The sequence below is a fragment of the Glycine soja genome, chromosome 9, assembly GCF_004193775.1.
Source record: "Glycine soja cultivar W05 chromosome 9, ASM419377v2, whole genome shotgun sequence".
NCBI classification, from domain to species: domain Eukaryota; kingdom Viridiplantae; phylum Streptophyta; class Magnoliopsida; order Fabales; family Fabaceae; genus Glycine; species Glycine soja.
The window spans coordinates 46,570,810-46,587,600 of record NC_041010.1 but is presented as its reverse complement, the minus strand read 5'-3'; the positions used below and the strand labels follow the sequence as shown (position 1 = coordinate 46,587,600).

The 16,791-nt window shown below is 35.2% G+C and overlaps 2 protein-coding genes across 2 annotated transcripts; one reads left to right on the top strand and one right to left on the bottom strand.

Annotated features, from left to right (window-relative positions):
• Nucleotides 1-2,376: 2,376 nt before the first annotated feature.
• Nucleotides 2,377-6,364, top strand: LOC114425284 (protein SCARECROW-like). Its single transcript, XM_028392149.1, has 2 exons — nucleotides 2,377-4,819; nucleotides 5,497-6,364. Exons 1-2 carry the CDS (start codon nucleotides 2,799-2,801, stop codon nucleotides 5,948-5,950), a joined length of 2,475 nt encoding a protein of 824 aa, XP_028247950.1. The 5' UTR covers nucleotides 2,377-2,798; the 3' UTR covers nucleotides 5,951-6,364.
• A 1,503-nt stretch (nucleotides 6,365-7,867) lies between these two features.
• Nucleotides 7,868-16,241, bottom strand: LOC114425283 (probable galacturonosyltransferase 7). Its single transcript, XM_028392148.1, has 10 exons — nucleotides 15,962-16,241; nucleotides 15,067-15,098; nucleotides 14,884-14,940; nucleotides 14,429-14,488; nucleotides 12,944-13,019; nucleotides 12,802-12,851; nucleotides 11,803-12,104; nucleotides 10,573-10,927; nucleotides 9,945-10,478; nucleotides 7,868-8,698 (listed from the first exon to the last, which is right to left on the bottom strand). The coding sequence occupies exons 1-10, from the start codon at nucleotides 16,131-16,133 to the stop codon at nucleotides 8,420-8,422; spliced, it is 1,917 nt and encodes a 638-aa protein (XP_028247949.1). The 5' UTR covers nucleotides 16,134-16,241; the 3' UTR covers nucleotides 7,868-8,419.
• Nucleotides 16,242-16,791: the final 550 nt, after the last annotated feature.

Sequence of the window (16,791 nt, the reverse complement as noted above, 5' to 3'; positions counted from 1 at the left end):
AAAATTTGAGACCAATTGAAAGATAAATATGGTCAATCCTAACCCGTCCCGAAGACCCCTTCTGCTAAGTGCAATTTCTTCGTTCTTGCAAGGAAACAGTATAGTTGAACAAAATATTGTTGTTTGAGTTAAAAATCATTTTTGAATCTGGGTCTGATGGCTAGATGGAGACCAGTCAAAATTTACCTAAATTAAGGTTAAAATGAAATTTATAATAGTTCTTGAATGTGTTTGGAAACACATTCCGTAAACGTAAGATCAATTCAAACGTATCAAATAGTTGTTTTTATTATTTCATGTGGGATCACTGTGATTTTATGAAGTAAAATTATATTGATTATGTTTTGAACACATTATTAAAGGTAGATAAACCAATGGGGGTTGTAATATACAATCATTAAAATGTCATCTTATGGTATGGGTTTTCCAAAGGGAGCATTGGTTGCATATTTCCTTATGGGGAGTCCCGTTAAACAAAGCGGTTTATAAATTGTTTAATGTGTTTGGAAGGAGTTTTAGATGAAAATGAAAGAAAGGGAAAGGTCGAAAGTTTAATATTTGATATGGCAGGAAAATCTTTGATTTGATAGTGCAGAATGTTTTGTTCAATACATTGTACTCTTACGAGTCATGTGCAAAAAAAATTCTTTATATTTAAGAACTCATCGGAACAGCTTAATTCTTGTTTTCTTTCGTTAGGATAGGGAATCACGGCATCTAAAAACACTTCGACAGTAATGCCAATTCCTAATGTTTGTTTTATTTATTTTTTTAAATTCAAAACTAATTTAATGACAACTAAACTCGATAAAGTAACATTTTAATAAATTAAAATAGTTTTAAATGTGAGACTCATCAAATTTTAAAATTACCTTGTATTTATACTTCAAAAGTAATTTCGTTTTATTGTCTGAACAAAACCAATTCTTGTAAATTTATTTTTAAACAAGAAGTAACTTTTAATTTTTTATAACATCAGTTTTTTCAAAATTATTTTTTATGATTACTTTTTAAAATTAATGCTATCAAAATCTTAATAAAGGAATATCGTCAATTGTCAAGGATCACATTGACCCTATTTTAAAAGATAAATGATGGAAATATTTTTTGAAAGATAAATAATTAAAATGAATTAAAAAGTAAGATAAAAGATAATTTAGCCTTTATATAGTTAAAACTATCAACATTACGTAATAATTTACAAGTTCTTCAAAAAGAGTGTTGTAAAAATATCTTTCAAAAGAAAAGTTCATAGGAAAATCCATATAAAAAAAGTAAAATTAAGTGTAATAATTAATTTAAAATGGGTGAGGATTAAATTAGAAGAAAGTTGAAAAAGTCACTTAGAGCAGCAGCAATTGGCGCTGTGTCTCAGCTTCTTTTTTGGTCATTGATTTTGCTGCCAGCTTTTGGGCAATGTGTCCGTTGCAGTGGTTGGTTTGACAAATTTGTTAATAGAAAGAATAAAAAAATGGAAATAAGAAGATGAAGTCAAGAGGAAAAAGCTGGTTGCTGATGCCGCAGTTGAAAGCAAAATGTCAAACGCTACGATTCAGATTTTTGGGAACTGAGGTTTGACAGCTCCTCCTTCATAGCCACACTAGACTTCCTTTTCTATTTTTATTATTGACAATAATCTCATGTGTCATTGTTTTCGATTATCAACTCCTGCTTTTTATACAATATATAATCATTTCTGCTACTTTATCAACATTTCAATTTTTTTTTTTTAAACACAAAATGCATTTCTTTATCTGCATATTTTGATTAAAGCTTATATATAGACTTTAAGTTAACAATCTCAGTTTGTAAAAGTATTTCAAATATTGCTTTTCTCTTCAGAGCAATATTTTCATTTTCTGACGTGCTTTTCGAACCCTCCCGACACATCCGCTACAAATAACATATACTACCAAATTAGGATACAAATAATTCCTCTTTTATTAACTTAATTATCAGTTAAAGGTGTCAATAGTGTTAAATACTTGTGGTCCTAGAAATAATTTTGCTCCTTGGTGTTTTTACTTGACTAAAACAAAATTTTCTTTAATAAAAAATATTTATGATTTAAACAAAAAAAAAATTACATGATTATTCCATGACATATCATTACTGTTTTTAAAGAATAAAATATGGTGTTCAACGGAGTATTTGATAGTGGCTTCTGATTAAAACTAAAAAATTTGGGAGTAATTAGATTTGGTAAATAATTTTGGAAATAATATGTAAAAATGGGTATGGGTATTTATACATTGTAATGAGGAAACCGTAGATAAAAATATATGCAACAAGAGTGCCTAACACTCATCCTACCTCTAGGCACCTATTATACTAACATATCATATGCATATGCCTCACATTCATACTAAAACTAACATATGCTTAGCAACAAACCACACAAAGACGAGGCACTAACCGCCGTGGCTAGTGCCATCCCTCCCCAAGACAACACCCTCGTTTTGCAACCATCCAAAAGGCAAAAGGCATAGAGAATCGTGTTGGAGAGACCTGTGTCAATATTGGGAATCCTTTAACCAACTGTCCCAATCTTCACAACGTTATCTGCTTGTAACTTTGGCCATGCCATGCCATGCCTACAAATTCATTCAAACCAACACCACACATGAACTTGTTTTTTAAACCCTTATCTTCATTATTGTTTGACAACCAAAAACACACAAGTACACACCGCTACAATCTCAATTTTCCCCCCCTTCTTTCCATGATCTGAAATCATCACTTTTTTCATTAATTCTTCTTCTATATATCTCTACTACTCCCTTTCTCATACCCCGTATATGGCTGCCTGTGCTTTGTTCAGTGGTGGCGGTAACATTACCGAAGATGGCAATGTTAATGGAAGTGGAAGTGCTAATAGCACTCCTTTGACAAGTGCCTCTAACTCTAGCAACATGAGCAACGAAGAACAACAACAACTACATGCTGGTGGCATCATGCCACAGCCTTATTGTGAGAGAAAAATGATGAGGAAAAGAATGGCTTCTGAGATGGAAGTTAACGTTCACGCCACTCCACCACACAACTCTTCCTCCACAACAAGTGATTATCCTAGGTTTCCTCGTCGAAGCAACACCAACACGAACATGTTAGAAAAAGGGTCCCCCACAACAACATCATCAACAACAACGTTAGCCGCAGGTACATGTAATAATAATAATAATAATAATAATAATAATAATAATAATAGCCATCATTATAATAATAGTAACAATAGTAATAGTGGTAATATTTCATCAAGAGATAACGTTGCTATTCCAAATTACCCCACTGTGACGGTCACAACCAACTACTCCACTATGTTGCTACCTTCTTCCCTCAATTCCTCTGGTGTTGCTCCAAACTACAACAGCACTCATCAACACCATCACTTCCAAGGACTCGTTGAAAGCCAGGACCAGCAAAACTCCGTGCCTGCAGTTTGTGGATTCTCAGGTTTACCACTTTTTCCATCTCAAAGCCAAAGAAACCGAGACAACATAAGAAACAGTGGTGGAAACATTGTTGACGTGGTTGCTTCCTCTTCTCCTTCTCCTTCCATGGACGACACTTCAGGAGCAGCAACGACAAGTGGTTGGATCGATGGTATATTGAAGGATCTCATTCACAGTTCCAACAGTGTTTCGATTCCTCAACTAATCAGCAACGTGAGGGAGATCATATACCCTTGCAACCCAAACCTCGCAATGGTTCTTGAATACAGGCTTCGCCTTCTTCTCACCGAGTCTACCACCCCGCAACACAAAAGAGGCACAGAAGGGGTGCCTCTTCTTCCTTCTGTTTCCTCAGTGAAGCTCATGAATAACCGTGTTGTGGATGGCATTGCTCCTAATTTGCACTTCACAGATGCTTCAGGTGGTGCTGTGGTTGTGAATCAGCACATGTCCAATTGGGGTGTGCCTCAAATCACTCCTCACCATGATAACACCAACACCAACACCAACACCAACAATAACAACAACCCTTCAGTTTCTTTGGTTACTTTGCCTTCACCAGCACCTCCACCTCATTACTCACCACCAGAAGAGAAGAACCCTCAAGAAGAAGATCTAGCAGCAGCAACCACCACTGCTCATGAGGTGGCACTTTCAAGAAAGAAGAAAGAGGAGCTGCGTGAACAGAAGAAGAAAGACGAAGAGGGTCTGCATCTCCTCACTCTTCTGCTTCAGTGTGCAGAAGCGGTTTCAGCTGAGAATCTAGAAGATGCCAACAAGATGCTTCTGGAGATTTCTCAGTTATCAACACCGTTCGGCACTTCAGCACAGCGTGTGGCAGCATATTTCTCAGAAGCCATATCAGCAAGGTTGGTGAGTTCATGTCTAGGGATATACGCCACTTTGCCACACACACACCAAAGCCACAAGGTAGCTTCAGCTTTTCAAGTGTTCAATGGTATTAGTCCTTTCGTGAAGTTCTCACACTTCACAGCAAACCAAGCAATTCAAGAAGCCTTCGAAAGAGAAGAGAGGGTGCACATCATAGATCTTGATATAATGCAAGGGTTGCAGTGGCCTGGTTTGTTTCACATTCTAGCTTCAAGACCTGGTGGAGCACCTTATGTGAGGCTCACGGGGCTTGGTACCTCTATGGAAGCACTTGAAGCCACGGGAAAACGTTTGTCTGATTTTGCAAACAAACTTTGCCTTCCCTTTGAGTTCTTCCCTGTTGCTGAGAAAGTTGGGAACCTTGACCCTGAGAGGCTCAATGTTAGCAAAACAGAAGCTGTTGCTGTTCACTGGTTGCAACATTCCCTCTATGATGTCACTGGCTCAGACACCAACACCTTGTGGCTCTTGCAAAGGTTGGTGAAGAAAGGGTTTATGTCGATTTCATTCATTATTTAATTCTACATGGCTTTATATTATGGTTTGGATAATTCATTTGCATGATCTTTAGAGGCACCTGATATGAGCTGAGTGGTGGGGGGTTAGTACATAAGGAAATAGTTGTAGTATTGCTTTTCATGAAAGAATTCCCCAAAATCCTTTTTTTAACCTTTATAGGCTCTAGTACTCACTTTATGTCTCTGCCTTTTTTCTTTCTAAGGAAGATTGGGAACAATGATTATGTCTTGTTTTTGAATCCACTCTCTGCACATATATTAATGGGGAGAAACCAAAAAAAGAACTGTAGAATGTATATAGAAAGTTTTGAATGACATGGTGATGGATCTCGTGTATTTATCATTACTAACATGGGCAAACTAAATCTCTGGAGTTTAAAGGCATGCTAGCTAGTGTAAACCCAATCCCAAATCTTCTTTCTTTACACTTTTTAAAGTGTTTATTATAAAAGTTAATAAATCTAGGGTCTTGTTAATTATAACTTATAAGAATCGGAAAACATAAAAAAAACATAATTATAGACACTAGTAAATATTTTTATAAATTTATTTTACATAACGAAATTGTGATCGGATGAGTGTAAGCTTTTACGCTGATGATGCTGCATTTATTGCATGGACTTTGTTTTATGCAGACTGGCACCTAAAGTGGTGACTGTGGTAGAGCAGGACCTAAGCAATACTGGTTCATTCTTGGGGAGGTTTGTGGAAGCCATACACTACTACTCAGCATTATTTGACTCTCTTGGGTCAAGCTATGGGGAGGAGAGTGAGGAGAGGCATGTGGTGGAACAGCAACTATTGTCTAGGGAGATTCGAAATGTGCTAGCTGTTGGGGGGCCATCAAGGACTGGAGAACCAAAGTTTCACAATTGGAGGGAAAAGCTTCAACAGTGTGGTTTTAGAGGCATATCTCTAGCTGGTAATGCTGCCACACAAGCTAGTCTACTCCTTGGTATGTTCCCATCTGAGGGTTATACCTTGGTGGAGGACAATGGCATTCTTAAACTTGGTTGGAAGGACCTTTGCTTGCTCACTGCTTCAGCTTGGAGACCACCTTTCCATGGTGCCATTACCCACCACAACTAGACTTTTTGTGTTGGCCTTTTTCATCATCATCATCATCTCATTATTCTAATCATGTGTAGCATCCACCCCCCTCTTTGTTACTTAATTTAGAGAGAGATTGTTAAGGTGATCCCAAAGCACGTGATTTTTCTTGCCTAATGTGTACCCCTTCAGCAGTAACATATTAAAAAAAAAGATATAGTTAAAAATAGGAAACAGTGATATGACCAAATGGTTGAAGGGGTACCCCACTATTGACATAATGCAAGAAAGTTCTCTTGCTCGGGGAGCACTTGAGAGTTTTTCTAATAGTATTTTATTAAGAGAACTTATAAGGATGTTACTTTTATATTCTGATTTTAATGAATACCCTTATAAGGATGTTACTTTTATATTCTGATTTTAATGATTACCCTTATAAGGATGTTACTTTTATATTCTGATTTTTATGATTACCCACTTACCCCTAATGAGTGAGTCCTGAGTTGGTTAATGGATATTAGTTGCTGGTTTTCTCACTGAATAAGTATTACCTGAAGTATACTATTGTGTAGTGTAATATTTTGTTTGGAACAGTGACTTGAATTGTTGGTTGTTCAGTTTGGTTTGGAACAGTGACTTGAATTGCTTCTCAACCGCGTGATATAGAACAAAAGGAATGCATATACTAAATTTCGATAGTTTCATTTTTCGTTTCTCAAGAAATCCTGCTAAAATCTATAAAAAAACAAATTCACTGTTGAGGAATCCGCATTCATTACTTCTGTTAGGAACATTCAACGGTCTTCTTTGTAAGCACTTTGGGCATTTCTTTCTTATTTATAGGATAATCTTTTGTTTGTGAGGAAAAGGAAAATTAAAAGCTGCCCATTCTAAAGTGAAATTGTACTTTCATTTCTTTGGAAAACATGGCTTTCTTCAGAATAATATTTGTTTTTTACATTAAAATTTACTAAATGACATTCTGAAATTAACAAGCGATGAACTTTATTTGCTTTGGAAAACATTGCGATAAAATTAAATAACATCTATACATTTTTTACAGAATAACATTTAAACGTTGAAATCCATCACATGGGTAAACACTGTTTAAAGTTTGATGAAATAATCCATTTGGGTCCCTGAAATAGTTCTTCTCTTACAGTTGAAAATGAGTAATGATGAGGTTCAATGAAAAATATGGTCTACAATATTCACCGAGTTATTTCTAGTGTAATGTGAATTCAGTTCCATATATTCGATCATAACACAGCTCAATTCATTTATTATTTTCTTTTCCAATTACGAAGGGGTTAAGCCAAGACAACAGTCTCAATTATATTCGAAGTTTGAGCCCGATAATTAATTAAAAAATATTGATGCTTCCTGTATAAGCTTTTAAACAAAAATATTTTAGATCTCTTTTTTTAATAGACAACTTATTTTCAAGAAACTGGTAAAAATAAGTTATAATTCTAAAATAATTTAAACTAATGCATGCACTAATCTCGAATCCATGCCATACAAGAATTCTTCCTCTAACAACTGCTCTGTTAACATTCTGCTAACCATTACCTTCCGCATAGCAGTTGGTTTGACACGCCAAACACGTCTTGTGTTCTTCCTAAGATTTCACTCATCAATTACCAGAGATCACTCTGTTAAGAAGCCTAGGATCCTAATCTTCTACAGTTCAAGACGAACTGCACTCTCAATCACACCTTTCAATCATTTATATTACATTACACTTTTTGGCTGAATAACCAAAGCGATTTTTATGGAGGTTGTCTACAGATTTTGCAAAATCCTGTAGACAATCCCAATCCCATTGCCTCAGCGTACATCCAGAGAGCGAAATACCACACTCCGACCTTGGCTCCTACTCCCCATGAAAGGCGCGTTTCATTGATACGGTAAACAATAGTGAATTGCAAAGAGTAGTTACTTCTAAACAATTGCTAGAGGACAAAATTGTTACTTTTTTTCATTTATAGAGCTGTTGGACAACATTCTTGTCATCGAATAAGAACAAACTTTGGGCAAATTATGAATGGAAAGAACTAGAAGGAATAGCTCTACCTGTTTCTCGGCTACCAATAATTTACATCATGTAGCATAATAAAAAATCTTGAAAAAAACAATTTTACTGTCTTTATATTTTGAGTTATTTTTCATGGACCACTGCCTTGCTCATGTATAAAAATCTTCATAGTGCCCACCGGCACAGTGAGGATAACCTCAACACCAATTAGCTATCTTGGAAACTGTGAGGCTACTCAGACTTCTTGATCCTTTTGCCAGAGATGCAGGGAAGTTTACAGGTTCCTTATTGACTGATTAATTTTTTAATTGGTGTGTTAAGCTCATCACCACCGGTCCACCATTGCTTCTTTCCACAAAACCCCTTCGAAAACTAGATCAGAAAATTGAGCACCCAAAGCACAGGCATCCTCTTGTTTAAGAGATCAACCCTACAATTTCCCAAACATGCACCACAGGAACAACAACTTATTATGAATTTACATTGCAATCACTTAAGAGCTGATCCTCTTTGTTCAGAAACTTCTTCCAATAGCTTTTATACTGTGGAATTCCCAGATCAAGCCAAGGTTTCATTTTCCCATTGTAGTGTAGCACCGAAGCTGTCTTAATGGGCTGAGTATCAATTTTATAATCATGACCCAGTCCAGACACAACCCACGACTCATTGAGTGGATATATTTCATTCTCAAAGGTGAGCAAGCTTGCCCGCCATGCAATACCCTCCACAGATCCTTCTTGCATTGTAAACTACACAAGGAAATACAAAGATCAGAAAATGTAAAAGGGACCAAAATATACAACCTATATCAATTTATACAAATCATTAAAGACAATACAGCAAATAAATTAACATAATTTTTTAGGTAATTTTATATTTGCAATACAGACCAAGCAGAACATGAGTCGTCAAAATGTAAAAGACTTATTCTGCTCCCTTCCCTCAAAATTTCCCAGCAGTTAAATTAAAAAACAGAAGAAACCTGCAGTGAAAGTGAGGCCAAATAATAATCCAAGTCCAATTAATAGTATTATAGAATAAATTAAGAAAGGCTTCAGAAAGTGATTAATGAAGTGATTGAGTTGGATACCACTCAGCAGAGGTGTATTCAGAAACATGATGTTTGCATGTATTAGTTTACAAGTATAATATGAGGCTAACAGTTCTTATCCAAAGTTGAACTAATTCCAATACTACTTTGAATTCTAACTAGATCAAGTTGGGCTACCCAACTCATCTGGGACAAAATTTCAGATCAATAAACTATTAGCCAAGTTCAGCCCTATGCAGAATCCGCGTTATTCAGGCTGCCTCCTAGCTCATTTTCTTATTTTATTCTAATTATAAAGTTTAAAATTCAAATTTCCAAATGATTTATTTAATTGACTTGTATTAAAAGTTTTCAAAATAATTGTAACTTAAGATAGATATTTGTTTTAAAATGACATTTCATTAAACTTCAAAAGAATAAACTTATTAATTCTAGGGCCAGTTTGGATAAACTTCATGATAAGAAATTGTACAAAAAGAAAAATGAAATATTCTAAGGAAGTAAATTCCGTCAAACTTCTTGCAAAAGTTAAAATCAACTTGTGCACGCCAACTTTTTTAAAACTAACTTCATCTAACTTCTTGCCTTTAGTCATAAACCATTAAAAAGCTCTCCTAAGTTAGAAGCTAATCTAAATTCAAAACTCAAGTGATTAATAGTTGATTTTGGCATTTTTTAGTCTGTGGGCTAGGCATGTTGAAACTTGAGCTAGGCAAAATCAAGACAGCTGCAATAGGTCAGGCCAAAATAAGTTTATAAGTAAATGTTGCTAGCCTAAATAACTCATTTTATTGATTTATTTGGTCATACTGCTGAATCCATTGAGCTTGGCCAAAATTTGCCACCCCTATTGATACTAACTATATTCATCAAGATTATCTCAATACCTTTATTTCCAATTCTGAAAAGATTGTATTGCAATTGTAGTGAACTTAGTTACTTACCTCTTTTATCAACTTTCTGTAAGTTTGAGTAAGACCAAGCTCTCTCCACCTCACCAGGTCAATTATGTTCAACCCTGACATCCAAGCACAGGAATTCTGACTGAGACCTTTCTCACCCAGATAACTTTTCAGTTGACCCAGCTTTACCGAGCAGAACTGCACTGCACCGTTCACTTTATCTCCCAAGTCTGTGTTCCACAGGGCAGATAAGTCTTGTTGGATAACAACATCATCATCCAGAACCACAACTTTATTCAAATTGCTGAATAAATCAGGAAGTAAATAGTGTGAATCAGAAAAAATTGAAAGGAACTCCGTTCTAATCTGGTTTGTGGATGGATTATCATAACTGAGAATTGAAACACGGAACTCCTCAGGCAAGGATAGAAGCAACGGATTTTCCTTTTGGATGTCCAGCTCAACATTCAGCACTTGAACAGCAGCTTCCTTATAATGGTTTCTCAAGAACCAGAGCTTCATTGCATAATAATTTTCTCCATCAGTCAAAACATGAAAAACCTGATTTGAACTTTCCTGAAACATTGTGCAGCAACAAGTAAATGATTATTATAGCCCCTAAACTCAACCTCTATCAAATTAGTAGTGCATGACTAGAAGCATAACATACTTTTGCATGAAATACGGTGGAGTTGATGACTACTGAAGCTGCAAGCACATTATTAGAGAAAATAACATAATGGTGCAATGAAGAATCAATAAACTTTTCTTCATCAGCCTTTTCGTCATAATGCGAGGATTTGAAATATTCTACAGTTAGTTTCAGTGACAGGCAGTGATGACTCTTTGGCATTGTCTGAACATTAAGTTTATATAAGAATGCACTCTGTTTCATGTGGAAGTTGGCTTCATCCTCAGTCAAATCAAATATTTGTCTCAATTTCTTGTCCACATTGTCGCAAACCACAGGGATTGATTTTACTTTGGTTATTGTATTTTCCATCTTTTTTGAATAACTCCCAGCCCTGTAAAATAATATTGACTGCCATGTAAAATTACTTGCAAATTTATAGCATTTTAACGGAGGAAAAAAAACAAGAAACAAGTGCAGTCAATCCTTGTCAAGAGACATAATAAAGCCATTCATATGCTTACACCTAAGAGCTTTGCATTTGGAGAGTTGGTTCATGAAATGATATTAGAACCCCTCCACCAAGTGGTCACAAGTTTGATCCTTCCTGGCCCCCAATTCTTCTAAATAAAAGTTAAATTTCAGCACATGGTAAAAATGAGCCAGTGCATTGTTCATGCTTCAAGCCCAAAGGCTTTTGCATGAGGGTGTGTTTAAGAGATAATAAAACCATTCATGTGCTAACACCTAAAACCTTGATCTTTTAAGAAAGTTGATTCATCACAATCCTGAAAGGTGAGGATGACAGAAATAGCTTTTGGTTTGAGGTAAAACAAAATAAAGGACATATTAAACCCAATGATGGAACAAAGTTGAGACAAGAAAGAAAGATAAGGCTATGCTTTGGAGAATAATGTATTAGGCCAATAGTTGTCTAGGGAACCATAAATGGTGTCAAAATAAGTATTTAAGTAGAACTGAAGTTCTAGACAATTGAACTACTTTAAGGACTCTGAAAACGTGAAAATCATCTGAATTCAAGAAAACTAGACTCTGAAAATGTGAAAATAAGCTGGAATCAAGAAAACCACCAAAAGCCTGATCTGCAAGCAGATATAAAAACTGAAATTTAATAACTTTTCTATAAGACTACTTGATTGAAGGAGAGATTTTGCCCAATTGCAACTATGAAATTCCAATAGCAGCTCAAACAGATCAGACAGGTAAAACTTAGGGTGAAAAGAAATATAATATGAAACAACATCTTACGCTGGTGGAAGATCAGCATCTGTGGTAGATTCACTAAGCATGTGCTCCATCTCCTGTATATTCTGTTTCAGTTGGCGAGACAATTTATCGTTTGCTGGGAGTTTTGCAAGGCTAGGATAATAAGCTCTAGCAACAAATAGTTGGTCTTTCAATTTCTTAACCAGAGCATCTTTCATTTCTTGTCTATGTTCTTGTTGCCAAAGGCAATAGCTACCAAATGTGAGCTCACATGACTTTCCACCTTCATCGGCAGTGCTTGTTTTAGGGCGGTTGACTTGTTCAACTTGACCACTTCTAGGATTCTGTTGCAGAATTTAATCAGCTCAAGTCGTTACATGAATGCCAATATATAAAATAGCATGTAAAGAACTTTGCTGGAGAATAATACTGAGTCCAGTTATATAACTTAATGTAATAACCTGAGCTAGTGAATGTTATCAGGCTGAGCTTGTATTAGTTGTACTATATTAGTAGTTGACCTATATTATTAGTATAAATAGGGAGTCTAAGTTTGTGATGAATTAAACTATTCTGAGCAATCAATAATCATTGAAAGATAGAGTTTCAACAAGGGGCAAGAGCAGTACATTCCGATTTCCATCATGACCATGACCTCCCTTCCACTGTGCAGAATAGAGTTCCCCCCCAAACCTTGAACTGTCTTGTATGCCATTATCTGTTTCTCATCTCAGATTTTTCCTTTTGCATTCTTTTTCACATAACTGCTGCAAAACCCAGTCTATGTTTTCTGTTTACAGTTTTACTACTTGAGGGGCAGTGTTAGAGAGCATGAGTTTGTCTATATTATGTTAATTCTTAGTATGCTGTGAATGTTATTGGATTAGGATAGTAATAGTCATACTAGATACAAGATTTGTGCTTGTTTAGATTATTAGTGAAAATTGGGGCCTGCATCAATATTATGAATTGAATTTTTAGTGCAATTACTTGATTAATGTGTTCAACAGAAATTTCAACCATTTACAGTAATATGCTTACATTTGAAGTTGGACGTGATTGCAGAACACCCTTAGGTGGCGCCTTAGAACCTGAAAATCATTAAAATTAAAAGCATAAAATATGAAGGAAATGAGAAAGAAGGTAAATGATGAAAGTAAATAATCTTGAATCAGTAGACCACCTCTTTGTTTATCATCTTTGCCAGCCTTATTGTTGGAATCATTCTTGCCTTCTCGAGCATATTTCTTGAGAGCATCCTGACATGAAATTATTGATAATTAATGATTACGCCAAAAAATATTGTAGATATGGTTGATTGGGTGGTTAAGAAAGAAGGAAAAGAGGAAAAGGTCGTGGGTTCGATCCTCCGGCTAACAAAAAACTAACAAAATAACAATTGCCGATAAAAAAAAAACTTGAGAAAAGAATTAATAGCACTAAATTCAATAGTTAAGCTTCGAATTCTATGGAAACCTAAATTTCCAATGCCTCACCATCTGGGTAATCTTTAATTTTTATATGTTGAAAGACTTCAAAACAAAAATTCACACACTAAATCCTTATGCAGACAATAAAGACACCAAATAAAATTTAAATCCCTATATATTAGATTTACAGATAAAATAGAAAACAAACTTTTATTGATCTTTTATGGGAAGTACAAAAGTCACTGAGTTAAACCCTATATACTATAAGGACCAGTAAGATTGGAGGTGTCCGTTGTAACTGTCTGACAGCGACAGTTATAACTGACAAGAACTAATACAGTAAAAGAAAATACAAAGAGAAGAGTACTCTCTTACACTATAACTGAATCTCATAATCATATTAGGATAGGAAAGTATCCCCAATTATACAAATTACATACTACTAATACTAGTATTATCATTTATACTATTATATAACCAGATTAAACCATATGCATTATGTATAACTGTCTAAGTGTCTGAGATAATAATATTCTTCTAAACTGCCATTTAAAAAATGCTTAGAGATTGGGCACCTTTTGATACACTGCTTTTATATTCTCTTGTTCTCTTATGTATTTTTCTTTTTCTATTTTTGGAAATTATTATCCTCCTTTTTTATCTGTACCTTTCCCCATTTTTTTCTAATCAATTTATTTCACTATAATTATAAGGAAAAATCAAAATCCTCAACAACTTACATGGATGAAATATTAAGATTGACATGGAACCAAAAACCTTACAATGATGACAGTTACATAAATGTGATTGACTCTCAGTCTGTTTGGTTCAAAGGAGTGCATAGGAGGGATTTTAATTAAGAGAAGTGGTTGGAAACTAAAGTAATTAACTATTATAACCTTAGAGTAAACAAATCAAACCATTGAGCATAAAAAGAATAATTAGGTCAGCACAACTCACAAACTCTAAGCATTGTCCCCTCCCTCCAAACCCCCCAATGTTGGAGGGAAGCAAAATCTGAGGGGAGGGATTTTTTTCGCCCTCTTATTTCCCCTTCCCTCCCTTCCATTCCCCTCCAGCCAACCACTGTTCGGTTTTCTTTTCAATTACAGTAGGCAAGAATAAACATGTACGTTTACATTCTTCAATTAAACGATATGAGAGAATCATCAGTTTATAGATGCAATATTTTATTAAACAAGTATAAAAATTAACCACCACAATATTATGTAGAGAACCTTTGGAAGAGTTGGTTCAAACTTTGTGATAAGATCCTCCACATGATTTGATTGTCCTTCCTGCAAAAGAAATTTACCAAAAAGACATGAATTCAGGGTTTGGGGGGATAAGATTTAACTTTTTGGATGTTTGTGTTATAAGTTCTATAATGTTTGTGCAACGGTTATCTGTTTCTTTTAGACTTCATTACTGATTACTGAGAGAGTATTAAATGTATGAATTGCTTGCTCATTTTTCTTTGTTTTGAAAACATACCATCAATAGTTGTGCACACCAATAAAAAAATTGAATAGTATTCACTCATTTGACTTCTTAAAAACAACAAATTATGCCGGAATTTTTATTTTCTGCAATCGGTGACAACTGTAACTTAACCACAACTATGACCAACAATATTTCGCCTAAGAATGATGGAGAGCTACAAATAACTTGGGGAGGGTGTTAACCACCATACCTCAGACTCATTATGGCCAACATCATGTCTATCATATCTTTCAAGACTTTTCTCATTCTGAATTGGAAAAGAACAGAGGTGAAGGGAAGAAAACAAAAGCACACAACAACATCAATACAATGATAACACACCGAGCTGGAAAATTTGTAACTATTCACAGATACATTTGAATTGAAAGCTCACCGAAGGAGTACTCTTCTGTTCATATATATATCCTGCAAAATCGCAATGATAAATGGAATCCAAGAGTCAGAAAAAAAAAAAACAAAGAAATCAAGTCAAGGCACAAGATCTATGATTAGCAGAGCATGTTCAAGTAAAAATAATAGTGCATTTATGACCACTGCTAATAAGTACACATAAATATGCTAATAAATACGCATAAATATATCCGAAGCATGAGACATTAATTTTAGAATTCCACTACACTACAGATTATATAATCATTAACAGAACATCACTATTTGCAAAAATAAGTGGAACGCAGGTTCCTCACGTTACTCAAAATTGAATGAAAAACTGTACGTCCTGTGAGGTTTTCGTATTCCAATTATACCTACATTCAACTTTTCCCTCATAAACGCGTTCTTACTATTACTATTATTGACAATAAATCTAGATGCAATTCCTTATATGCTTGCTCGTGCTGTTTTTTAACCAGAATTGGAGTTTTACTTCGGTAACACATGATGGCATTTAATGCGACGTAAATTACTCAGGTGAAACTCCAATTCCATGGAAGAACAACACCAAAATCACCTAAATAACTCTTATCTAAAAGTTTTATCATATTCATTATTACTTTTTTCACTATAAAAAAGAAAACGAGCACACGGATCTTTCATCGAGCTCGAAGTAACACAAGCACAGACGAAGAGGAAACTCGATTCGTCGATTCGGAACAAGCGAGGATTCAACGACGCCGTTTCACGTGCAGCGCGAGAAAAGGATAGATCTAGAGCACGTCGCAGTGTGAGAAGATAGAAATCGGAGGTGAAATTGACGTGGATCTGTTGCGGAGGGAGAATGTGGGAGAATGGAAGGGAATTTATAGAGAGAGATCTCGGCGAGATCGTACCGGAAGAGTGGAAACCGTTGTGGAGACCGAGCAGGAAGACGAGAGGGACGAGCATGGAGAGAATGACGAGACCGAGCACCGCAACTACGAGCCCTTTCCACCGCCTTTTCGCCGGGACGCCGTACGACGGAAGCGCGCCCATACCACCACCACCACCACCACCGCTCTTCATCAGTTTTCTGTTTTTGTTTTTTTTTTTTGTTGTTTTCTTCCTCTTTTTTTCTCTCTCACTCTATGGGGAGATAATATACCTCTCTATGTGTGTGTGTTTCTTTCTTTCCCTCTCACTCTACTTCACGCTTTTTATTATTTTTTTCTTTTTGAGATATTCGTGAGCTTATTGGATTCCAGAGATAATTATTTTATTTTATTTAAAATGATTTTTGGTGTATTTTAATTTTTAATCTTTCTCAACCGCCGACTGAGTTAGTTTTGTTCAGCAGAATTCGCTGCTCCTACGAGCTTCATTTGCGCGCTTAACGTGAGCCTCGGTCTCCCAGCCCTACGATATGAGAGTGTGAGTTAATAAGATGGATCTAACGGTCGGCTAAGTTGTTGTTGTACCGGTTATGGTAGGTATTAGGTAAACTTGTCAGGGGAAAATTACAGTGAGTAAAGACTAAAGAAGGGAAATTACTATCACTAAGTTTCGGTATATATATATATATATATATATATATATATATATATATATATATATATATATATATATATATATTATTTTATATTCGATCTCATTTAATATAATAAATGATAAAAATTATATATTGGATTCCACCAAATCTTAAAGTTAATTTTTTTAAAACGAATTTATCTAATCTAATTTAAAA